General features: G+C 44.9%; 1 protein-coding gene across 1 annotated transcript in view; it reads left to right on the top strand.

Annotated features, from left to right (window-relative positions):
• UBE2L3 (ubiquitin conjugating enzyme E2 L3) overlaps positions 1–25,176 on the top strand; it is a 161,478-nt gene that overhangs the window by 41,250 nt on the left and 95,052 nt on the right. The window contains exon 2 of the mRNA XM_070950839.1: positions 23,308–23,355. Coding sequence (XP_070806940.1) covers positions 23,311–23,355 — 45 coding nt within the window. The 5' untranslated portion in view covers positions 23,308–23,310. The remainder of the gene's footprint in view (positions 1–23,307; positions 23,356–25,176) is intronic.

Raw genomic sequence — 25,176 nt, 5'->3', positions numbered from 1 at the left:
CTCTCTCGCTCTCTCCTTCTCTCTCTCTCTCTGTCCTCCCCCTCCCTCTCTCTCTTTCCTCTCTCTCTCCCTCTCTGTCCCCCCTCTCTCTCCTCTCTCTCGTTCTCTCTCCCTCTTTCTCTCTCTCTTTCTTCTCTCTCTTTCTCTGTCCCCACTCTCTCTTTCTCTTTCTCTTTCTCTCTCTCTCTCCTCTTTCTCTCTTGCTTTCTCTCTGTCTCCCCTCTATTTCTCCTCTCTCTCGCTCTCTCCTTCTCTCTCTCTCTCTGTCCTCCCCCTCCCTCTCTCTCTCTCCTCTCTCTCTCCCTCTCTGTCCCCCCTCTCTCTCCTCTCTCTCGTTCTCTCTCCCTCTTTCTCTCTCTCTTTCTTCTCTCTCTTTCTCTGTCCCCACTCTCTCTTTCTCTTTCTCTTTCTCTCTCTCTCTCCTCTCTCTCTCTTGCTTTCTCTCTGTCTCCCCTCTATTTCTCCTCTCTCTCGCTCTCTCCTTCTCTCTCTCTCTCTGTCCTCCCCCTCCCTCTCTCTCTTTCCTCTCTCTCTCCCTCTCTGTCCCCCCTCTCTCTCCTCTCTCTCGTTCTCTCTCCCTCTTTCTCTCTCTCTTTCTTCTCTCTCTTTCTCTGTCCCCACTCTCTCTTTCTCTTTCTCTTTCTCTCTCTCCTCTCTCTCTCTTGCTTTCTCTCTGTCTCCCCTCTATTTCTCCTCTCTCTCGCTCTCCTTCTCTCTCTCTCTCTGTCCTCCCCCTCCCTCTCTCTCTTTCCTCTCTCTCTCCCTCTCTGTCCCCCCTCTCTCTCCTCTCTCTCGTTCTCTCTCCCTCTTTCTCTCTCTCTTTCTTCTCTCTCTTTCTCTGTCCCCACTCTCTCTTTCTCTTTCTCTTTCTCTCTCTCTCTCCTCTCTCTCTCTTGCTTTCTCTCTGTCTCCCCTCTATTTCTCCTCTCTCTCGCTCTCTCCTTCTCTCTCTCTCTCTGTCCTCCCCCTCCCTCTCTCTCTTTCCTCTCTCTCTCCCTCTCTGTCCCCCCTCTCTCTCCTCTCTCTCGTTCTCTCTCCCTCTTTCTCTCTCTCTTTCTTCTCTCTCTTTCTCTGTCCCCACTCTCTTTCTCTTTCTCTTTCTCTCTCTCTCTCCTCTCTCTCTCTTGCTTTCTCTCTGTCTCCCCTCTATTTCTCCTCTCTCTCGCTCTCTCCTTCTCTCTCTCTCTCTGTCCTCCCCCTCCCTCTCTCTCTCTCCTCTCTCTCTCCCTCTCTGTCCCCCCTCTCTCTCCTCTCTCTCGTTCTCTCTCCCTCTTTCTTTCTCTCTCTCTTTCTTCTCTCTCTTTCTCTGTCCCCACTCTCTCTTTCTCTTTCTCTTTCTCTTTCTCTCTCTCTCTCTCTCCTCTTTCTCTCTTGCTTTCTCTCTGTCCCCCCTCTCTCCTCTCTCTCTCTTGCTTTCTCTCTGTCTCCCCCCTATTTCTCCTCTCTCTCTCTCCTTCTCTCTCTCTCTCTCTTTGTCTGTCCCCACTCTCTCTCTTTCTCTTTCTTTCTCTCTTGCTTTCTCTCTGTCCCCCCTCTCTCTCCTCTCTCTCTCTTGCTTTCTGTCTCCCCCTATTTCTCCTCTCTCTCTCTGTCCCCCCTCTCTCTCTCTGTCCCCCCTCTCTCTTTCTCTCTCTCCCTCTCTCTCTCTGTTCCCCCCCCCCTCTCTCTCGATACAAAATTCTGGAATGGCAGGGTTCCGAATAAATCTCAGATGTTTGGAAATGGTTTGCATCTTTCCTCCAGATGCAGAGGCTTTCTTGAAGAGCAGCGAAGGCCTGTCCCATTGGGTGTCCCAACTTTCCAACTTCCAGACTTAACTAATGCGGTCATTCTTCCAGTTCTAATTCTGGAAGAGCTGAGTGATAGAATGACAGAGTTGGGAGGGACCTTGAAGGTCTTCTAGTCCTGCTCAAGCAGGAGACTCTATACCCGTGATGGCGAACCTATGGCACGCGTGCCACAAGTGGTACACGGAGCCATATAGGTGGGCACAAAAGCATTGCCTTAGCTCAGCTCCGGCACGCACATGTGCGCCGGCCAGCTGATTTTCGGAGGCCCCCTGGAGGCAGGAAACGGCCCATTTGACGGCTTCCGGTGGGACAGGAAGGCCCGTTTTTTGCTCTCCCCAGGCTCCAGAGTCTTTCTAGGAGCCTGGGGAGGGTGAAAATGGCCTTCCCCATCCCACTGGAGGCCCTCTAGAGCAGTGGTCCCCAACCTTTTTATCGCCGCGGACCAATCAGCCTTTGATAATTTTACCGTGGCCCGCTGAGCGGGCGCAGGGGTGGGGGCTTTGGGCCACACGTGCGTACCTGCGCGGGGCTCTCTTCCCTGGAGCCTTTGCGCACGGCCCAGGAGCTTTTGCGCACGGCCCAGGAGCTTTTGCGCACGGCCCAGGAGCCTTTGCGCTGCAGCGTTCATGTCCCCCGGCCGCTGCGCGGCCCGGTGCCAGGTACTCCACGGCCCGGCACCGGTCCGCGGACCGGGGGTTGGGGACCACTGCTCTAGAGGCCCGAAACAGCCCGTTTGCCGACTTCCGGTGGGACCAGAAGTTGGGAAATGGGCCGGCGACCTCTTGCTTTTGGCACATGACGCCAAAAAGGTTAGCCATCACTGCTCTATACAATTCCAGACAAAAGGCTGTCCAGTTTCTTTTAAAGCAGTTTTGGAGTAGACACAACATCTGGAGACCAGATGTTCCACTGATCAATTGTTCTCACCGTCAGAAATTTTCTTCTTCGTTCTAGATTGCTTCTCTCCTTGATAGGAGGTTTCCATCCATTTGCTTCTTCTCTTTTGTCTTTCTGGTGCTTTGGAGAATAGGTTGGCCCCCCTCTTCTTTGTGGCAGCCCCTCAGATATTGGAACGCTGCTATCAGGTCACCCCCAATCCGTCTTTTCATTAAAGTAGAAGCATTAAAATAGAAAACCACTTCGCAAAACGATAGATGGTTTCTTCTGCTGGGGTGAGAAGGTCCAGGTCCTTTTGTTTCCCCGGCTGATCTGACCTAGGCTTCCTTTATGTTCCTTGCCACGTTGCCAAAGATCTAATTGGCAATTAGCGTTTAAACGCCACACGGAGCACAAGAGTCAAAACGGAGCTTCAGAATTTAAACCAACCAGAACGAACAAAGTTGCTTCCTGCAAAGGCTCATGTCCCTTTGCTCCTCCTTTATGTCTTTTGGGAGGGGCCAATCATCTCCAAGCTTTACTCCCGAGTCGCCCCTTTTGTCTTAACTGTTCTTGCCTTCTGGCAGCTCTGCGCATGCACACACTGGGAACAGGCTCCCCCTGTTTCTCTGCCTTGCTGATGTCAGACTCTGCAGGCTCCGGAGTCAGCACATAACTCCCAGATGGCCCTGGCCCTCTCTCTGCCTCCGACGCAGAGCCCTCGTCCGAGCCTTCCCCAGACTCCAGGACTGGCCCATGTTCCTCCCCAGCCTCCTCACTGTCTGACTCTGCTACAACACGAGCAATGCATTCCTTCTCTTTTGTCTCCGTCCATGAGTTTACTGAAGCTCATCATCTTTCTTCCCCGTCCATTGGGACAAAACTCACTTAACAAATTTCTCACCTAGCAACTTCAATTCTGGGCTCTGTTGTAGTCCTAAATCCTAAGTCCTCCCAGAATTCTGGGAGTTGAAGTCCACAAGTCGTAAAGTTGCCAAGGTTGGAGACCCCCTGCTTTAAACAGTCTTCATGAATTTAGTATATACTACATCCTAACATCTTTGGAACAGAGATAGTCTACCTTATGTTCTTTAAGCAGCGCTAATGAATTTAGTCTGTAGAGATTCTCAGTCATCCAGGTCACAGTTGCCCCAGAGGTGCATTTTTAGGAGGCAACTGGACTTTCTGGGGGGAGGGTGTTCTTTTCTTTTGAAGATGTTTCGCTTCTCATCCAAGCAGCTTCTTCAGCTCTGACAGGATAGTGGGGAATCCTTGGTTTAGTGGGGGGAGTCCTTATTTGGGGGCGGGGATCCTTCCATTCCCCACTATCCTGTCAAAGCTGAAGAAGCTTCTTGGATGAGAAGTGAAATGTCTTCAAAAGGAAAAAACCCCCCAGAAAATCCAGTTGCCTCCTGAAAAAAGCATCTTTTGGGGATAATGAATTTAGTTTACCCTTTACTCGGTCGTCTTTCCTCTGCTTTGCTTCTCTCCTGTCAAAGAATAAACTGCAGTGGTTAGTGCAAAATCCCCATTCCCTCCCCACTCCAGGGGAAGGATACTACAAAATCCCCATTCCCTCCCCACTCCAGGGGAAGGGTACTGCAAAATCCCCATTCCCTCCTCACTCCAGGGGAAGGATACTGCAAAATCCCCATTCCCTCCTCACTCCAGGGGAAGGATACTGCAAAATCCCCATTCCCTCCTCACTCCAGGGGAAGGATACTGCAAAATCCCCATTCCCTCCCCACTCCAGAGGAAGGATACTGCAAAATCCCCATTCCCTCCTCACTCCAGGGGAAGGATACTGCAAAATCTCCATTCACTCCCCACGCCAGGGGAAGGATATTACAAAATCTCCATTCCCTCCCCACTCCAGGGGAAGGATACTGCAAAATCCCCATTCCCTCTCCACTCCAGGGGAAGGATACTGCAAAATCCCCATTCCCTCCCCACTCCAGAGGAAGGATACTGCAAAATCCCCATTCCCTCCCCACGCCAGGGGAAGGATACTGCAAAATCCCCATTCCCTCTTCACTCCAGGGAAAGGATACTGCAAAATCCCCATTCCCTCCCCACGCCAGGGGAAGGATATTACAAAATTTCCATTCCCACCCCACTCCAGGGGACGGATATTGCAAAATCCCCATTCCCTCCCCACTCTGGGGCTAGCCAGAGGTGGTATTTGCCTTTTCTCCGAACTACTCAAAATTTCCGCTATCGGTTCTCCGAACTACCCAAAATTTCCGCTCCCGGTTCTCCAGAACCTGTCAGAACCTGCTGGATTTCACCCCTGCCTTCATCCCTGTTGTCATTTGTGTGTTTTCTTTTCCCTCTACAAACTTTCCCCAGAGGTTATAGGCTGCTTTAAATTATCCAAAATTGTCAGGCCAAAACAAACTGATTCCAGGAAGCCTTTCTAGGAATAAAAATAAAATAAAATACTATTTCTTGACCAGGAAGCGATATCCTGTGCGTTGTAGCTTAAGTTTCTACCGTGTTTCCCTGTCTTATTTTTTTGAAGCTTAAAATAAGCAGTTGGCCTTATTTTCGGGGAGGTCTTCTTATTTTGGGGCGCGTGGAGTAAGACGGGGCTCCTCGGTCTCCCTAAATGGTGGGGGACTGGCTGTGGATACGGTTAAATATTTTCGGGGAGGGCTTATTTTAGTGCACGCGCTTATTATCAGGGGATGTCTTATTTTCGGGGAAACAGGGTAGCGCCCTCTGTTTATTAAAAAAAAAAAATAATAACGAGGAAGAAGAAACCCCTTTGACCTGCTTGGCGAAGTAACTTTAAAAAAAACAGAAGAAGAAGAAGAGTTATGCAAATTTTTCCTGAAATGTCCTCCTTAATCTCTTGAGCCACCGAAAATGCGAAAAGCAGACTCTTGTCTATCTATTCCTCCCTGCCCGCTCCCCACTCTTTCGCAACCTCAGGGGGAAAAAGGCCACAACGAGTTATGGGCTTGTTTGCGTTTAAACACCCGTATTTCACAACCGGAGGAAAACTTTGATCCCCGACTTTTAAGCGTTTTCGTTTTCTCTTTCTTTCCCTTCGGCTGCGGTTGTGGAAATGGGATGGAGGTGGGGTGGGGGTCGGTTGCTCAGAGTCACACATAAGGACCCCAACTCACCGGGGGAGGGGGGCTGCAAGGGGGTTAAGCCAAGACATCTCTCTCTGCTTCATCACCATCCAGCGGACTATCTTATCCTGGCTTCCAGGTTTTTCTTTCTCTCTTTTCTCTCCAACTGTCCAGAATAAAAGAATAACAAGAATTATGTATTGACTTGGTTCTTATTTACGGTTATTTCTACTCTCTGAGGACCATGTGCTGTCAGTAACGGACGGAACGTAGAATAGAATATAGAGTAACGGAGTTGGAAGGGAGCTTGGAGGTCTTCTAGTCCAACCCCCATGCTAAGCAGGAGATCTTAATACCGTTCCAGACAAATGCTTGTCCAGTCTCTTCTTAAAAACTTCTGGTGTTGGAGCACCCACAATTTCTAGAGGCAAGTTGTTCCACTGATTAATGGTTTTTACTTGTCAGGAAATTTCTTCTTCGTTCTAGGTTGCTTCTCTCCTTGGTTAGTTTCCACCCATTACTTCTTGTTCTGCCTTCAGGTGCTTTGGAGAATAGCTTGACTCCCTTTTCTTTATGGCAAACCCGTGAGATATTGGAAGGCTGCTATCATGTCACCCCTGGTCCTTCTTTTCATTAAACTAGACCGGGGTCAGCAACCTGCGGCTCTGGAGCCGCATGTGGCTCTTTCATCTCTCTGCTGCGGCTCCCTGTCACCAGTCAGCTCCACAATTGATAGGGCTTTCAGATAGGATAGGTAGAGGAAAAAGGACGTTGCGCTAGGAGGAGACACTATTGGGGGAACCAGACTTCCGGTTGGCTCCAGTATTGAACTGGGGGGCTTCCCATTAGCGACTTTTTGGCTCTTGTGAGTATTTAAGGTTGCCGACCCCTGAACTAGACATTCCCAGTTCCTGCAACCGTCCTTCATGTTTTAGCCTCCAGCCTCCTAATCATATTGGTTGCTCTTCTCTGCACTCTTTCCAGAGTCTCCACATCTTTTTTTCTACATCATTATTCCAACTGTCCAGGAATTTTATCTTGTCCATTTCGGGTGCGCAGCAGGTTCCCAAGACCTCAACAAGGAAGGTAGAAGAATTTAGGCTTTTGAACCCGTGTCTAAACCGAGGCCATCCCGGTTGGCTCGAAATGAGTCGGAGAGAAGAAAAAAGCAGAAGGTGAAAAAGGAGAGGAGGAAGAGGAAGAAAAAAAGAGCCCGAGAGAGATTCAGTTTGATAATCTTTCGCTCAGCATGCCCGAAAGGCTGCTGGCCACTGAATTAGTCACTTTTCTGGAATTTATAATCTTTCTCTCTCTCTCTGTGAAGCGACCTTGACAAGAGCCCTCTGGCACCAGGTCGGTTTTCAAGGGCCCAGGCAGACACGTGAATTCGCAGAAGAGGGCGTGGGCCAAGATAAAAAGCAAATCTTTTTTATTTGGGGTGGAATGTGCAAATGGCTTCAGAGACTTCCCGCTGGCGTGGGCGACCGAGCCCTCGGGACTCCGGCTGGCTATCCTTTGGACTTTCTAGCCTGATTTTTCGCCGTTTGCCAAATGTTTGAAACTTCTGAATTGACGGGAATCCTGTTTTTTTTAAAAAAAAATTCTCTGGTTAAAAGTCTGGTTAAAAGGGGGGGACTGCAGAATTGGGGAAGGATAAAAGTGGCAGGTCAAAGCTTTAAGGGGTTGGATCTTCCTTCCCTTAAAATGTCATTTCATGAAAGGTTTTGGAACAGAACAGAATAACAGTTGGAAGAATAGGATAGGATAGGATAGGATAGGATAGGATAGGATAGGATAGGATAGGATAGGATAGGATAGGATAGGATAGGATAGGAGTAGGGTAGAATAGAATAGAATAGAATAGAATAGAATAGAATAGAATAGAATAGAATAGAATAGAATAGAATAGAATAGAATAGAATAGCAGAGTTGGAAGGGACCTTGTAGATCATCTAGTCCATCCCCCCCACCAAATACCCAAGCAGGAGACCCTACACCATTTCCGACAGATGGCAATCCAATCTCTTCTTGAAAGCCTCCAGTGATGAAGCTCCCACAACTTCCGAAGGCAACTTCTGTTCCATGGGTTGATTGTTCTCACTGTCAGGAAATTTCTCCTTATTTCCAGGTTGAATCTCTCCTTGTTCAGTTTCCATCCATTATTCCTTGTCTGGCCTTTGGGTACTTCGGAAAATAGCTTGACCCCCTTCCTCCTCTCTGTGGCAGCCCCTCAAATATTGGACCACTGCTTTCATGTCTCCCCTGGTCCTTCTCTTTATTAGAATAGCCATGCCCGGTTCCTGCAACCATTCTTCATACGTTTTAGTCTCCAGACTTTTGATCATCTTAGACAGATTACAGATTAACAGAGTTGGATGGGACCTTGTAGGTTATCTAGTCCAACCCCCCGCCCAAGCAGGAGACCTTACACCATTTCTGACCGATGGCAGTCCAGTCTCTTCTTGAAAGCTTCCAGTGATGAAGCTCCCACAACCTCCGAAGGCAACTTCTGTTCCAAGGGTTGATTGTTCTCACTGCCAGAAAATTTCTCCTTATTTCCAGGTTGAATCTCTCCTTGGTCAGTTTCCATCCATTCTTACTCCTTGTCTGGCCCTCAGGCTATCATCTTCAGCCTTATGTCCAAAGCCAAGGAAGAAAACAGTTTGCATTTGGAGATCAGACTGTGTCATAAATAATTTTGGCGTGTTCTTTGAAATCCAGATTGCTTATGGATTACTTTAAAAAATAATAATAATCATCATTTAAAAATATTCTTTGTCGGCTTGATTTGCCATTGGGGAAGGGGAGAGAGTGTTGTCCGAGTAAATCAGCATTAGAGAAAAAGGGTCATTTCGGAGGAACAAAGAAGAATTTAGCTGTCCCTGTTATATCTGCCAGACCTCTCTTTTATGGTCCTTTGGAAAAACCTTGTAAATATTTCTATCCAAGGGGAATTTTGTGGGGGAGGAGATAGGTGGGTGGAGAATGGAGCTAAATAGTTTGTCGGCTTTGGAAACAGGAAAACAAAAAGAAAAAAAAAATCAATGAGATGGGCATACTATTGAAAAGTGGCTGGAATAAATTCATCGCTGAATTCGATTTGGGTTGCAAAAGGCTTCGATCCCCATTGCCCAAGGGGTTAGGAGTGGGGGTGTGGGGGGGAAGGCTTACAGTTAGTCCTCAGGTTTGCGACCATAATCGGAGCCAGAATTTATTTTTGCTGAGCCAAGGTTAAATGAATCATGCCCTGTTTTGTGACCTTCCTCCTTGCCACCGTGGTTAAGTTAAACCCTTGAAAAGTGAATCCATAAGATGATAATGTTGGGATAAACAGCAATAAAGATGATTATATTGGGAGCAACAGTTACAACATTGTTTAAAGGCTTATAATAATTGTAATGATTTATATTTACATTCATCTAAGTAAAAAGAAAAAGAAAAATGAAATGATATTTGGTTAGGATTTAAAGACTTAAGTAACGGGTTTTTGGGATAATGGCATTGTTAAATAGACAGAATTTAGGGAAATTTTAATTTAATTTAATTTGATTTGATTTATATGCCGCTCTTCTCCGGAGACTCAGGGCGGCTTACAATGTGCTCAGCAATAGCCTTCATCCTTTTGTATATTTATACAAAGTCAGCTTATTGCCCCCACAAACGGGGTCCTCATTTCACCTACTTTAGAAAGGATGGAAGGCTGAGTCAACCTTGAGCCTGGCGAGATTCGAACTTACTAATTGCAGACAGCTGGATGTTAAATGCTGCCTTAGGAGGCATTAGCCTCCTACGCCACTCAGGCGCTTTTTACTCAAATAATTGAGTAAAATATTAAGTTGTGTTAATTGTAAATTAAGATTTGTTAGTGATTTGTATCAATTTATGACCGGATCAATGCTTCGTTTTGAAAAGATGTATTTTATGTTTATGTTTTAAATTTTTTTAAAAAAAATTAAAAAAAGAAAAGAAAAGTGAATCCACATAGCCATTAAACGAATGTGGTTTTCCCTGTTTTGACTTCGCTTGTCGGAAACTGGCTTGGGAAAGTCTCAAACGGCGATCCCATGACTGCAGTCGTTGTAAATACATAGTCACCAAGTGACTGTAAGTTTTGATCACGTAATTTATGGAGATTTTAATGGCCGTAAGTGTGAGCACTGGTCCTTAGTCCATTTTTTTCAGGTCCAGTGTAAGTTTGACTGCTAATCAAAGGGTTGTAAAATGAGAACTACCTGCCATACAAATTAGATTACAGATTAACAGAGTTGGAAGGGATCTTGTAGGTCATCTAGTCCACCCCCCTGCCCAAACAGACCCTACGCTATTTCTGACAGATGGCAGTCCAGGCTCTTCTTGAAAGCCTCCAGGGATGAAGCTCCCACAACTTCTGAAGGCAACTTCTGTTCCAGGGGTTGATTGTTCTCCCTGTCAGAAAATGTCTCCTTATTTCCAGACTGAATCTCTCCTTGATCAGTTTCCATCCATTATTCCTTGTCTGGCCTTTAGCTGCCTTGGAGAATAGCTTGACCCCCTCCTCTCTGTGACAGCCCCTCAAATATTGGACCACTGCTCTCATGTCTTCCCTGGTCCTTCTCTTCACTAGACTAGCCATGCCCGGTTCCTGCAACCGTTCTTCATGTTTTAGTCTCCAGATCTTGGATCATCTTCGATAGATTCAAATTAACAGAGTTGGAAGGGACCTTGTAGGTCATTTAGTCCAACCCCCCGTCCAAGCAGGAGACCCTACACCATTTCTGACAAATGGCAGTCCAGTCTCTTCTTGAAAGTCTCCAGTGATGAAGCTCCCACAGCTTCCGAAGGCAACTTTTCTGTTCCATTGGTTGATTGCTCTCACTATCAGAAAATTTCTCTTTATTTCCAGGTTGTTCAGTTCCATCCATTATTCCTTGTCTGGCCTTCATACCTTTTGAAGTGACCCCTAATTACTTTGTTGTAGGGACCTCCCTAGAGACAGATCCTAAACACGGGTAGTCCCCGACTTGCGACCGCAATTAAGCCCAAACTTTCTGTTGTTATAAGTGAGTTTTGACCCGTTTTACATCCTTTCTTGCCACCGTTAAGCGAATCACTGCCGTTGTATAGCTAGTCACACGGTCGTTAAGTGAATCAAGTTTCCCTGTCGACTTCGCTTCACAGAAGGTCGCCAAAAGGGATCACGTCAGGGGTGAAATGCTACTGGTTCGCCCCGGTTCAGGCGAATCAGTAGTGATAAAAAACTACCTGTTTGGTCAAACCGGTAGTAAAAAAAAAAGCTACCGGTTCGCCCGAATTGGTATTTCCGATGATCAGCTGTGCCGCACAGTTTATATTCTAAATCGCGCAGCATAGCTGATCCCCCCCTTGCTGTTCTTACCTAGGGAAGTCTTCTTTTTCCGCACAAAGCGTGCATTTGGTGTGTGGTGTGCATGCGCGTGCGTGGCACGCTTTTGGCGCGCATGTGCGACCAGAAAACCAATGACCAACTGGTTCAGATTTCACCACTGCATCACGTCACCCCCAGGAGACTGAAACCATCATAAATATGAATCAGTTGTCAATCATCTGAATGTAAATCACATAACCATGTGGGAGATACTTTCATAAGCGTGGAAAAACTGTCATAAGTCACTTTTTTCAGTGCCATTGTAACTTTGAATTGTCACTAAACAAACTCTTGTAAATCGAGGACTGTATTTTCTCATCTAGAGTGCATTTTACATTTCCTGGTATATCTGTTTCCTTGTTGTCAGTCCCCCTGCCCCCCAGCTAATGAAATGACAGCGGTAAGAAAAATATTTCATGCTTTTTTTTTTTGGTGCATGATCTATTATTTACAATGTGCAGAATATTGCACTTTTGGCAAACGGGCCATGGGAAAACATCTCAAAAAATATTTGATAATAAGGTATCATTTTCTCCCTCAGATATGTTGTATTTTGCAGTGATTTCAGCGATTGTGACCGCTCTGTCCTGTTCAAATGGGTCTTTTGCAACGATGAGTTAGCTGCTGAAATGTTCTTTAAAATCATTACTGGTGCAAATAACTTGCCAAATGGAAACGATCCGTTTTAAATATCTGGAGGGAAAGGTGTGAAACGGGCATGGATTTTTTAAATAAACTTGGCACCTGTCGTGGCATGCTTTGAATTTGATTGGCGCTGGCAGGGGAAAAGATTGCCTGGCCAGGTAACAGGAAAAAAAACCTAATAATTTGAAACGGTGCCAGCTAGATGATTAGCATTAATTAGGTTGGCACCAAAGTTGAGTGGCAGAGAACAAATATTACATGGAGGAGATTTACATCTTGGTACTTGCGTTTAAGCGGTTCACAATTAGGTGAGGTAGAACTGCTTTCTCTGCCCGAAAGGCAGGGCAAAACCGTGCCATGCTGAAAAATCCAGGAAAAAGCAAGGTTGGCATCTCATTTCTTGCTAACCTTCAAAGGCCCAATAAACCTGCTACCATGAACCACATTATTGTAGGACACCTCGGCAAAGGGGAATAAATCAGCCCAGTCAGATTGTTGGTGCTTTACACAGTAGCATAGATACTGCCCTACCATCGCGTTAGTCCTCTCAGCTACTCCGTTAGTAGCTGGGTGGAACGCAGAGCTGAGGCCTGCCTTCTTTTCCATCAGGGTGATATTTTCCCCCCTCTATTTTTATTATTCCTAGCTTATTATTTCTAGCAGCGATCACTTAATGACGGCGACGAGAAGGGCCGTTAAAATGGAGCCAAGCTCACTTAGCAATCATCTCGCTGAGCAACATCGGAAATTTTGAGCTCAGTTGCGGTCGTAGGTCGAGGACTGCCTGTAGCACAGCCTTCAACATGGGAAGAAGCTGTGCATCCCGATAAGTACATGTGTTAGCACAGCTGAGGAAGCAGCACAACGTTGGGCGCAAATTGTTTTGCAAACTTGATTGGCACTTTGGGAAGGGAGAGGCTGAGGCGGCTGGTTTCCCGGTCCAGTTCAGCTCGTTTTCTTGCTCTGTAAAATTTGGGCACAGCAGCTTTTTATTTTGTCCGCAAAAAAATCAGCTGGTTTCACAACTTGAGATGGGGTTTTGCTTTCGACAGAGTAGACGGGATATCTTCCAGATGTCTGGAGGAATATAATTGGGGAACTGCAACACCTCAAATTGTCTAGGAAGTTTGACTGCAGCTGGCCCAGCCTAGTTAAAAGGCTGGAGGACGGGGAAGGCCGGCAAAGACCAGTTGAAACCACATCCTTAGCAGAAGACAACTCGGTTGTCTTTCCCTTGGTTCCTTTCTGTTTCCTTCTGGCCTTCTGTTCATTGCTGCCATCGTTCTGTTTGTCCAGTGCCTGTTTTCTTGCATTTCTTCTTCGTTTTCAACCATTGCGAGCTGCCGAGGGTCTGGAAGTCTCAAGCGACATACAAATTTAATAAATTTTAGTTGGTCAGCCAGATGTTTAGATTGGATGTGGCATTGTTATCCACCCGTCAAGCCCTTCCCGAGGACGTGGGACAGGCGGATGTGGATGTTTGATGGTATTAAAGGTCTCGTCGCAGGATGTAAGCTGTTCCCAGTAAAAGCTGCCTTTTGAAATTGACCGATGGAGATTTTTGTCAATGCCAATATTAATGGTTCATCGCAGTCATCCAGATTCTCAGACTGAATTTGGCATTTTTCCTCACCTATCCAGTCCTTCCCAAGGACCTGAGATGGGTAGATGTGAATGTTTAGTGTTAAAGGTCTGGTCACAGGATGTAAGCTGTTCCCAGTAAAACTGCCTTTTGAAATTGACCGATGGAGATTTTTGTCAGTGCCAATATTGTGGTTCACTGCAGCCATCCAGATGTTTAGACTGGATTTAGCATTTCTCCCACCCACCCAACCTATCCAGTCCTTTCCAAAGATCCGAGATAGGCAGATGTGAATGTTTGATGATATTAAAGGTCTCGTCGCAGGATGTAAGCTGTTCCCAGTAAAGCTGCCTTTTGCAATTGACCGATGGGGATTTTGTCAACACCGATGGTGTTCCAGTGGTTTTCCAGATGTTTTGGGACTGCACCCAAGGCGCCTATTACCACTGGTCCTCTTATTACTATCATCTATCAAAACCCGTGGTATTGCTCTTTGACCCCCACTTTGGAACGAGTAATGATGTACTGAAATATTTTAGAAGTCGTGTTTGTCAAAATTGGCAAATTTAAGACACATGGATTTCAACTCCCAGAATTCCCCAGCTGGCACTCCCGTCTTAAAGTCCACAGGTCTGAAAGTTGCCAAGTTTGGGAAACACTATTTTTAGAGACACCTGTTTTTTTTTTTTTTTAAAGGCGTTTAGATCTGTTTTTGAATGCTGTCGTTACCAATAGGTGCATTAAAAAAAGAAAAAAACAACCCACAAATATTTAAATTGTTTTGAAACTGTTTGAACACTCCCTTGGTGGATCAAGGAATCGAGAGGGATTCAGTTTAGCCAATGGACTAATCTTGCCCTGGCAACAAGACAGGCGCTGAGTTTCCCAAAAGCAAAGGCAACCAGAGGAAAATTACGAACTGTTTTTTAAAAATTTAAAAATGTGTGTGTGTGTGGGTCTCTGCATAAGTGCTTTAAACGTATAGCATTGTTGGATTTCAAGTTTTAAAAAAACTTCTGAGCAAGCAGAGTTGTGCATGGGGCACACCTCTCTGCAAACTCCAGCTAAACCCAACTTTGCAGAGTTGCAAAAAAAAAAAAACAGCTGTGTAACCCCTAGGAGGAAAAAAAAAACTTTAAAGGCGTTTCTGCAAAGTTGCTCCCTGCCTCTCAATTTCCATTTGCTAAAGCAAGACGATTGTTCCTGATTTTTTTGCCGTTTTTCACATTTATGACCGTCGTTGGCTCATATTTATGACAGTTGCAGTGTCCCACCAGGATCATGTGATTCTCTTTTATGACCGTCCGACGAACAAAATCAACGAGGAAGCCAGATTCACTTAACAACCCTCTTGCTAACGTAACAACGGCAGGGATTCACTGAACGACGATGCCAAGGAAGGTTGTTAAATGGGGCAAAACTCACTTAACAGCCGTCTTGTTTAGCCACAAAATTTTTGGCTCAATTTGTGATCTTAAGACGAGAACCACCAAAGTGTATTTCTTAATTTTATTCCCCATTTTACTCTTTTTTTTTGGGGGGGGGGGGTAAATCTTCCAGTAATGTGTAACATTTCTTGACTTCCGTCCCCTTTCAAAATGCACGTCTGTTTTTATTTGCAAAACTTCTGTTCCTCTGTTTTCTTTTCAAACGGAGCCGCCCTCTCCTTTTAAAACCCCAAATCCGACTTTTTTTTTCTTCTCAGTTTCCCCCAAATCCGTTGGGTTCTTCAGTAATCCTCAACCTTGATTTTATTCCCTTATTTTAATTGCTTCAGATAAGCAGGTTAGGATTTTGTTTCCTTGATTCCCCATCATTGTTCTTTCTCTTTCTTTCAAGTATTTTTTTATTATTTATTTATTTGATTTGATTTGTATACCGCCCTTCTCCAGCAGGACTCAGGGCGGTGAACAGCCGAGATAAAACAGAGCATACAAAATTTAAAAAACAATTTAAAAGGTAATTAATTAATTTAAAAGGTAATTTTAGTCTGAGTTGCTCTACAGCAGAGCACATCCAAAAGCTTTTGATGGGAGGGATTGTTGAGTTGTTGAAGGTGGTGCCAAAAATAGAATTAAGTGATAATTAAGTCTGTTCTTTGGTTGTCTTTGGGTTGTTGGCATGTCAAGGGTTACACCGCTTTCACACAGCCTAGCATTAAATTCCTTTTTTCCCTGCGAAAGTCTGGCTTAGCAAGTTAAAGCAATTTATTTTGTGCTTTGTAATTCTTTTGAAACAGTAGTTGCTCCATTCTGTGCTATTTCCCCCTATAATCTACTGTATTTTACTATTCGCTCTATGTCTTCCTTTTTTTTTCTCTTTCCTTTTCCAAAATGTATACGATTCTTTTGATTTCTCATTGTGCCTTTCCTTCATGTAAATATTCTCTGCGGGTGGATTCTAAGTTCTAAATATGGTGTTTTATAACTGATTTCACATAAAAGCTGCATCTGGCTCATTTAGTGTCCGAAATCGCAAAGAATCTGTTTTTCGTGCCTTTTTCATTTGTCAGGAAGTAATCCCCGTTTATCGTTTCATCTTTTTTTTTATTTTGTGTACCAGGCTATTGTTTTTTTCAGGGTTATGAAATATATTTCCTTATCATCCTCACGATTCACTAAAGGTTTTCAGATTTTGCTCTGAGAATTTTAGAGAGAATTTGGCTGAAATGGTATAGGGTTTCCTGCCTGAGCAGGGAGGGTTGGACTAGAAGATCTCGCAGGTCCCTTCCGACTCTGTCATTCATGATTTGGTGGAAGAGAATTAAGACTTGTTTGAATTATTCTGTAATTGATGCTAACCTCCAAAATTAATATTTATAATACACGGATCTATAGTTATAGCTTGCGGCAAGAAAGGTCGTAAAACGGAGCGAAATTCACTTAGCAATCGTCTTTGCTTAAGAACATGTTGCACTTGATTGTGGCTGTAAATTGTATATTAAAAATAGGAATAGATTAATGTGCCACGATCAGTGTTCCCTTTCGTGGTGCGTCGAGAAAATTTTCTCTGGCCTGGATGAAAGTTTCTTCAGCTCCCTTTGAAGTGGGGGAAAAAGAAGAAGAAGAAGAAGGGGGAAAAAAATTCTGCTTTTACTGGAAGGTTTTATATTCCAGAGTCAGGGAGGCATTAGTTAAAACCGCCTGGCAGGAAACTGAATTGCAAAATCGTGTCTCGAGATTGACCAACGTTAAACCAACGTCCTGTTGAGACTTGCCAATCCATAGGACTGTCTAAAGATTAACATCTAGGACTCTGGTTTGGCTTCATCTTCTTCCTCCTCTTCCTCGTTTCCTCCCAATCCGGGGGCTTGAAATGGGATGGCAAGACCAGTGGGGGGTTGCTACCGGTTTGCCCCGGTTCGGGCGAATTGGTAGTAGTGGCGGCGGGAGATTCTGCCCATTCGCCCGGACATCATCAAATACGCTCTGCGCATCGCGAGCGAAGCGGTAACAAAGGTAAGCGAAACCCACCACTGGGTAAGACACCCCCCCCTCCCAGAGACTGCTCCCCCCCTCTTCTCCTTCCAACTTCAGTACAGGTAGTCCTCGACTTACAACAGTTCATTTAGTGACCCAAGTTACAATGGCACTGAAAAAAGTGACTTGGGACGACCAATTTGTCTTGCAACTTCCAACCTTTGTAGCATTCCCTATGATCATGTGAACAAAATTCAGATGCTTGGTTCATACTTACGACCGTTACTGTGTCCCCCAAGGACCTTGCAAACCTTTTGACACGCAAAATCTGTGGGGTTCACTTAACAACTGACTTCTCAGCTGCCATGATTCCCAAAACAACCGGGGCAAGAAAGATGGTAAAATGCGGCAAAACTCACTTAACAAATGTTTCACTTAGCAACAGAAATTTTGGATTTTTTTCTGCCCATTTTTTCAGCTTTTTTCACCCTGTTTTCAAGGCTTTTTTTGACCCACTTTTGAGGCTTTTTTTCAGTCTGTTTCTGAGGCTTTTTCAGGCCGTTTTTTTTTCTGAAAAAAATTGGCCAACCCCCCCCCCTCAAAACGGGCCGAAAAAAGCCTCAAAAGTGGGTCAAAAAAGTCTTGAAAACAGGCTGAAAAAAGCCTCAAAGATGGGCTGAAAAGGCCTCAAAAACAGGCCCAAAAAAGGCCTGAAAAAGGCAGGAAAAAGCCTCGAAAACAGGCTGAAAAAAGTCCCGAAAACGGGCCCAAAAAAGGCCTGAAAAAGGCAGGAAAAAGGCCTGAAAAAGGCAGAAAAAAGCCCCGAAAATAGCCGAAAAAAGGCTCGAAAACGGGACGTGCGGAGGAAAAAAAAAAAACCCGGCGGGTCGGCGGGGTTTCGGCAATATTCGGTCTATAAGACACACAGACATTTTCACCCCTTTTTGGGAGACAAAAAAAGTGCCTCTTATAGTCCATATATATATATATATATATATATATATATATATATCAGTACCCACCCTGGGAGAACGCAAAAGAGTCATGCAGTGTGTTGCAAGCTTTATGAAACACGCTCTGTCTTATCTCTCCCAGCTGCGTCCTCTCCTAGCCCCCCCCCCACCTCTCCACCGCCCTCCCCAGACGTGGCTGGTTTTGTCTCAACTACATCCTTCCAAACCAGTTTTCTGAAGAGGGTTTAAGATGGGCAACAGAGACAGATAATGCAATCCAGCAAAAATGCACCGTGGCGGTTTCATGTCTCTCTTCCCCCACCCCTCCTCTTTCCTTCAAAGAGACTTCTGCAGTCTCGGTCTGCCACCTAGACTGGTGGTAGTGTATTTTTAGATTTTATTTTAATTTTTTCCCTTCCTCCTGTACTCGACTCTTCTTCTCTCTGCGTTGGCAGGACAAATGCCCGCAAAAAAATAAATAAATCAGATGGCTACGGCCTGGAGTTGAACAGATTGCGAAAGATTGCTAGCTAAAAAAATGAAATAAAAGAGAGTTTTTATTATCTTTTTTTGATTCTTGGGGTTATCGATGGCGAAGAAGCTGTTGAGTGCTTTTATTATCTTTTTTTTAATTATTCTTGGGGTCATCGACGGCGAAGAAGCTGTTGAGTGCTTTTATTATCTTTTTTTTTATTCTTGGGGTCACCGGCGAAGAAGCTGTTGAGTGCTTATCTTGTTTAATCAGGCTGGCATCTTACCAACCAGCCAAGATATTTAAGAAGGCACACAAATTAGAGGGGAAAATGGTTGTTGCTTATCTCAACCTTTTGTCGATCGATTGGTGATTAGATTAGAATTAGAATTCTTTATATTGGCCAAGGGTGATTGGACACATGAGGAATTGGTCTCTGGTTCATAAGCTCTCAGTGTACATGCAAGCAACAAATGATAAATCATGATCATAATATTTACTGAGCGTTTTTATTTGTTCTGGTTTCTGGTCTAAGACTGTAATAGATTGAGTGATACAATAGAATAGAATTAGAATTCTTTATTAGCCAAGTGTGATTGGACACACAAGGAATTTGTCTTCGGTGCATAAACTCTCAGTGTACATGCGAGCAACAAATGATAAATCATAATCATAATAGTTACTGAGCGTTTTTATTTGTTCTGGTTTCTGGTCTAAGACTGTAATAGATTGATTGAGTGAGTGAGTGATAAAATAGAATAGAATAGAATTAGAATAGAAATCTTTATTGGCCAAGTGTGATTGGACACACAAGGAATTTGTCTTCGGTGCATAAACTCTCAGTGTACATGCAAGCAACAAATGATAAATCATAATCATAATATTTACTGAGCGTTTTTATTCGTTCTGGTCTCTGGTCTAAGACTGTAATAAATTGATTGAGTGAGTGATCATAATACAATAGAATTAGAATAGAATTCTTTATTGGCCAAGTGTGATTGGACACACAAGGAATTTGTCTTCGGTGCATAAACTCTCAGTGTACATGCAAGCAACAAATGATAAATCATGATCATAATAATTACTGAGCGTTTTTATTCGTTCTGGTCTCTGGTCTAAGACTGTAATAAATTGATTGAGTCAGTAAGTGATCATGATACAATAGAATAGAATTAGAATAGAATTCTTTATTGGCCAAGTGTGATTGGACACACAAGGAATTTGTCTTCGGTGCATAAACTCTCAGTGTACATGCAAGCAACAAATGATAAATCATAATCATATTTACTGAGCGTTTTTATTTGTTCTGGTCTCTGGTCTAAGACTGTAATAAATAGATTGAGTGAGTGAGTGATCATAATACAATAGAATAGAATTAGAATAGAATTCTTTATTGGCCAAGTGTGATTGGACACACAAGGAATTTGTCTTCGGTGCATAAGCGCTCAGTGTACATGGAGCAACAAATGATAACTCATGATCATAATAGTTACTGAGCGTTTTTATTCGTTCTGGTCTCTGGTCTAAGACTGTAATAAATTGATTGAGTCAGTGAGTGATCATGATACAATAGAATAGAATTAGAATCGAATTCTTTATTGGCCAAGCGTGCATGCACGCACCAGCCAGCTGATTTTTGGCCCTTCCGGGAAGTGCCCGAGAATCAGCTGGCCAATGTGCGCTGGAGCTGAGCTAGGGCAGCACTTACGTGCCCACAGATACGGCTCCATGTGCCACCTGTGGCACGCATGCCACAGGTTTGCCATCACGACCCTATGCCATTTCAGACAAATTTGTGGTCCTGCATTGGAGAACGATGCCATGAAGTTATTAACGGGAGAGGAAAACATGCTGGGGATAAAAACGGAGAAACGTAGTTTGCATTGAGCGAAATCTCTGTAGGAAACCTGGCAATCGTTTCGCCCCGTAGCTTCACCGTTCTAATTATGGAGCGTACATACCAGATGCCGGCAATCTTTTGAGATGTAGTCATCTTTAAAAAAAAAAAAAAAACAGCTTCATCAGCAGGAACCCTGTGAGATCACCGAATTCTGCGTTTAGCTTGAAATCTCGCAAAGGTCTCGGCAGATCGAATTGCTGTGGAATCTGTTTTGGCCGTATTAGTTGGTTTCTGTTTTTGCGGAATGGATAGACCAGTGTTTCAGCAATGGATGGAGAAGGGAATGGGAATGAGAATGGGAACAGAATAGGAGAATGGAATGGAATGGAATGGAATATGTGGAATGGGATGGGATGGGATGGGATGGGATGGGATGGGATGGGATGGGATGGGATGGGATGGAATGGAATGGAATGGAATGGAATGGAATATATAGAGTTAGAAGGGACCTTGGAGGTCTTCTAGTCTAACCCCCTGCACTTCGGTGCTCTGAGCTTGGTTGTTTTCTTGCAGCCAGTTCATGATCCAGCTGGATAACATCATCAGTGCTAGAAGGAAGGAAGGAAGGAAGGAAGGAAGGAAGGAAGGAAGGAAGGAAGGAAGGAGAAAAGAGACAGGAAGGAAAGAAGGAAGGAAGGAAGGAAGGAAGGAAGGAAGGAAGGAAGGAAGGAAGGACGGGCTGTGAGGACCTTGGTGCTCGGAGCTTGATTGTTTTCTTGCAGACGTTTTATGACCCAGCTGGGTAACATCATCAATGCTATTATTGATAAAGGAGAATATTTGAAGCTCAGGGTTGAAATGAGGGTCCTTGGTGCTCTCTGAGCTTGGTTTCTTTCTTGCAAACGTTTCATGACCCAACTAAGTTACTTCATCAGTGCTAGAAGGGAGAGGAAGAAAGGAAGGAAGGAAGGAGAAAAGAGACAGGAAGGAAGGAAGAAAGGAAGGAAGGAAGGAAGGAAAAAAGAGACAGGAAGGAAGGAGAAAAGAGACAGGAAGGAAGGAGGGAGAAAAGAGACAGGAAGGAAGGAGGGAAGGGAGGGAGAAAAGAGACAGGAAGGAAGGAAGGAAGGAAGGAAGGAAGGAAGGAAGGAAGGAGGGAGGGAGAAAAGAGACAGGAAGGAAGGAAGGAAGGAAGGAAGGAAGGAAGGAAGGAGACAGGAAGGAAGGAAGGAAGGAAGGAAGGAAGGAAGGAAGGAAGGAAGGAAGATGGGAAGGACAAGCCAGGAAGGAAGGAAGGAAGGAAGGACTGTGAGGACCTTGGTGCTTTGAGTTTGATTGGGGTTTTTTTGCAGATGTTTCATTATCCAACTAAATAACATCAATGCTCGAAGGGAGGGGGGTTTGCGGAGTAAAGGAGGAAGAGAAGGAACAGGAAAAGGACTATGGGGTCCTTGGTGCTCTCTGAGTTTGATTGTTTTCTTGGCAGACGTTTCATTACCAAACTAGGCAACATCATCAGTGCTAAAAAGGGAGCAAGATTTGCTCTCTGCTTGTATACCGAAGCAAGCCCCACTCCCTTCTGGCATACTGATGATGTTACCTAGTTTGGGCTAATGAAACATCTGCAAGAAAAACAACCCAAGATCCCAGAAGCATCCAAGATCCCCTCGGATGCAATTATGGTTGCAATCTGCATCTGGAGCATGTATGCGTTAATTGTAGGGCTCCGTTTACCACTGGAGGCTCAGCGAAACCGGGTTTCAACATGCTTGCTTTGCAAACAGTTGTGGTGTTTGTCAAGGATTAGAAACCTTCTCGGCCTCAGTTTCACTGGGTTGGGTCCCGGAGGCAGATGCCTCTTTTTACAAACTCAGTTTGTCTTTATATCTGCCCAGCCGGTTTTCGTGCAACTTTCACAGCTTTAAAAGGGTCTCTCTTTCCCATTTTAAACCGAGTTGAATCTGAATCTGGGCTCTCATTTAAAAAAAAAAAAAAAAAAAAAGTCCCAGCAATCCTGTGGCTTGTATGTTCTTAACTTTATATGGGTTTATAAGGGACTCGGTGGCTCGGCGACTAAGACGCTGAGTTTGTCGATCAGAAAGGGTCGGCAGTTGGGCAGTTCGAATCCCTGGTGCCTTGTAATGGGGTGAGCTCCCGTGACTTGTCCCAGCTCCTGCCAACCTAGCAGTTCGAAAGCAGGTAAAAAATGCAAGTAGAAAAATAGGGACCACCTTTGGCGGGAAGGGAACAGTGTTCCGTGCACCTTTGGCGTTGAGTCATGCCGGCCACATGACCACGGAGACGTCTTTGGACAGCGCTGGCTCTTCGGCTTTGAAACGGAGATGAGCACCGCCCCCTAGAGTCAGGAACGACTAGCACGTATGTGCGAGGGGAACCTTTGCCTTTACCTTTATATGGTGGTAGGCAAGACAAGAAGCAATGGGTGGAAGCAAAGCTAGGAATAGGGAACCAACTTCGGAACCAACCTAGGAATAAGGAGAAATGTCCTGACAGCGAGAACAATTAATCAGTGGAATGGCTTGCCTTCAGAACTTGTGGGTGCTCCATCACTGGAGTCTTTCAAGAAGAGGCTTTGTCTGGCATGGTGTAGGGCAGAGGTCTTCAAACTTGGCAGCTTTAAGACTTGTGGACTTCAACTCCCAGAATTCTATGCTGGCTGGAGACTTCTGGGAGTTGAAGTCCACAAGTCTTAAAGCTGCCAAGTTTGAAGACCTCTGGTGTAGGGTCTCCTGCTTGAGCAGGGGGGTGGACTAGAAGACCTCCGAGGTCCCTTCCAACTATGTTATATTCTGCATTCTCCTCTAGTATTGGCAATCGTCAACTGACCACTGCGATTGGAACCAGAACTTCCATCATTAAGTTAGACGGTTGTTAAAGGAGTCACACCCGTTTTACGACCTGTTTTGCTCTGATCGCTAAGCCCAGTCGTGGCAGTTGTTAAGTGAATCCAGCTTCCCCCATTCTCCCTCCTCCTCCTCCTCCTCCTCCTCCTCCTCCTCCTCCTCCTCCTCCTCCTAGCTGAAGAAGCTTCTTGGATGAGAAGCGAAAGGTCTTCAAAGAAAAACCAGAATGTCCAGTCGGAAGGTGCTTGGAAAAAACAACAACCATGTTCTGGATAACTGAGAATCCCCATCGACCTTAGAAGAGTCGAAAATCCAGGGCCATTAATCCATGATGAAATACATTGATTTTTGCTTGGTTGTTGACCCAACTAAAACATCTCCTTCTCTTTCTTTTCTTCCATAGATAATGTTAGATGTTGCCCCCGGGCGAATTCCCATGTTGGTAGCTGAGGTAAGAGAGACCTTAGTTTATTTTCTATCACTGCTTATAAAAAGATCCTTAGACACGTATAAGGGTTACTCAAGCTACTTCCCTCGCTACACATTTCGGTAATCCCCTCATTCAGACTACAGTGGGACTACCAAACTCACAGTTCCTTCCTTCCTTCCTTCCTTCCTTCCTTCCTTCCTTCCTTCCTTCCTTCCTTCCTGGCTCTTTCCAGGCCCTTCCTTCCTTCCTTCCTTCCTTCCTTCCTTCCTTCCTTCCTTCCTTCCTTCCTTCCTGGCTCTTTCCGGGCTCTTCCTTCCCCCCATCTTCCTTCCTTCCTTCCTTCCTTCCTTCTTCCTTCCTTCCTTCCTGGCTCTTTCCAGGCTCTTCCTTCTTTCCTTCCTTCCTTCCTTCCTCCTCCCTCCCTCCCTCCCTTCACAGTGGTTAACGAATGCAGCATTGCAGGCTAACTCAATGCTTACTGCCAACAGTTCAATTCTCATCAGATCCAGGTTGACTCAGCCTTCCATCCTTCCGAGGTTCGTACAAATGAGGACCTGGATTGTTGGGGGCAAGAGGCTGACTCTGTAAAACCGCTTAGAGAGAGCTGTAAAATTGACAAAATCCCCATCGGTCAATTGGAAAAGGCAGGTTTGCTTGGAACAGTTTACCTCCTGCGAGGAGACCTTTTAACACCATCCAACATCCACACCTTGCCTATCCCCGGTCCTTGGGAAGGTCTCGATAGGTGGAGAAAAGTGACAAATCCAGGCTGACCAACCATAATAATAAGAATAATACCATTTTCTAGAGCGAGTTTATGATTAGAATGGAAGTTAATGGTCTAGTAGACTGGAATGAACCTGTTGATGGATGATGGATGGATGGATGGATGATAGGCAGATAGGTAGGTAAGGTAAAGGTAAAGGTTCCCCTCGCTCATATGTGCTAGTCGTTCCCAACTCTAGGGGGTGCTGCTCATCTCCATTTCAAAGCCGAAGAGCCAGCGCTGTCCGAAGACGTCTCCGTGGTCATGTGGCCGGCATAACTCAATGCCAAAGGCTCACAGAACACTGTTCCCTTCCCACCAAAGGTGGTCCCTATTTTTCTACTTGCATTTTATTTAACGTGCTTTCGAACTGCTAGGTTGGCAGAAGCTGGGACAAGTCACGGGAGTTCACCCCATTACGCAGCACTAGGGATTCGAACCTCTGAACTGCCAATCTTTCGTCTTAGCCACTGAGCCACCACGTCCCTCTAGATAGGTAGGTAGGTAGATGATAGATAGATAGATAGATAGATAGATAGATAGATAGATAGATAGATAGATAGACAGATAGATAAGATTAGATAGGTAGATAGATAGATCAATAAGATAGACAGACAGATGGATGGATGGATGGATGCCATTTTTTATGTGAAGGTACTTAACTTAAGTTGACCTGTGCTGCCACATTTTCTGCCATCATGACTCCAAAATTGGACATCAGGATGAGAGGAAGTTGAGGAGGGTGGCCTTAGAAGAAGACTTTAGAGACCACTTGTAACCTCAGCATAGTAGCTATCCCAGTTTTTCTCAGCCGTGGCCAGTTTTAAGATGGGTGGACTTCAGCTCTGGCTGGGGAATTCTAGGAGTTGAAGTCCACCCATCTTAAACTGGCGATGGTTGAGAAACATTGAGCTAGCTTAGGACCTTCCTTGGTCAATGTTTCTGCTACATTTTGAGGGCCAAATTACCGAGATCTCCAAATAAGCAAGATCTTGATTGTTCTGAAGAATGCCAGCTTTTTTTTTTATTATTATTATTATTTTAAATTTGGAGAGGGTGGGATGGGGGGCAGAAGG

The sequence above is a fragment of the Pituophis catenifer genome, unplaced genomic scaffold (assembly GCF_029215685.1).
Source record: "Pituophis catenifer annectens isolate HBS135680 unplaced genomic scaffold, rPitCat1.0.hap2 SCAF_10, whole genome shotgun sequence".
Lineage (NCBI taxonomy): Eukaryota > Metazoa > Chordata > Lepidosauria > Squamata > Colubridae > Pituophis > Pituophis catenifer.
The sequence above is the reverse complement of the archived record's forward strand: the minus strand, read 5'-3'. Positions and strand labels throughout refer to the sequence as shown.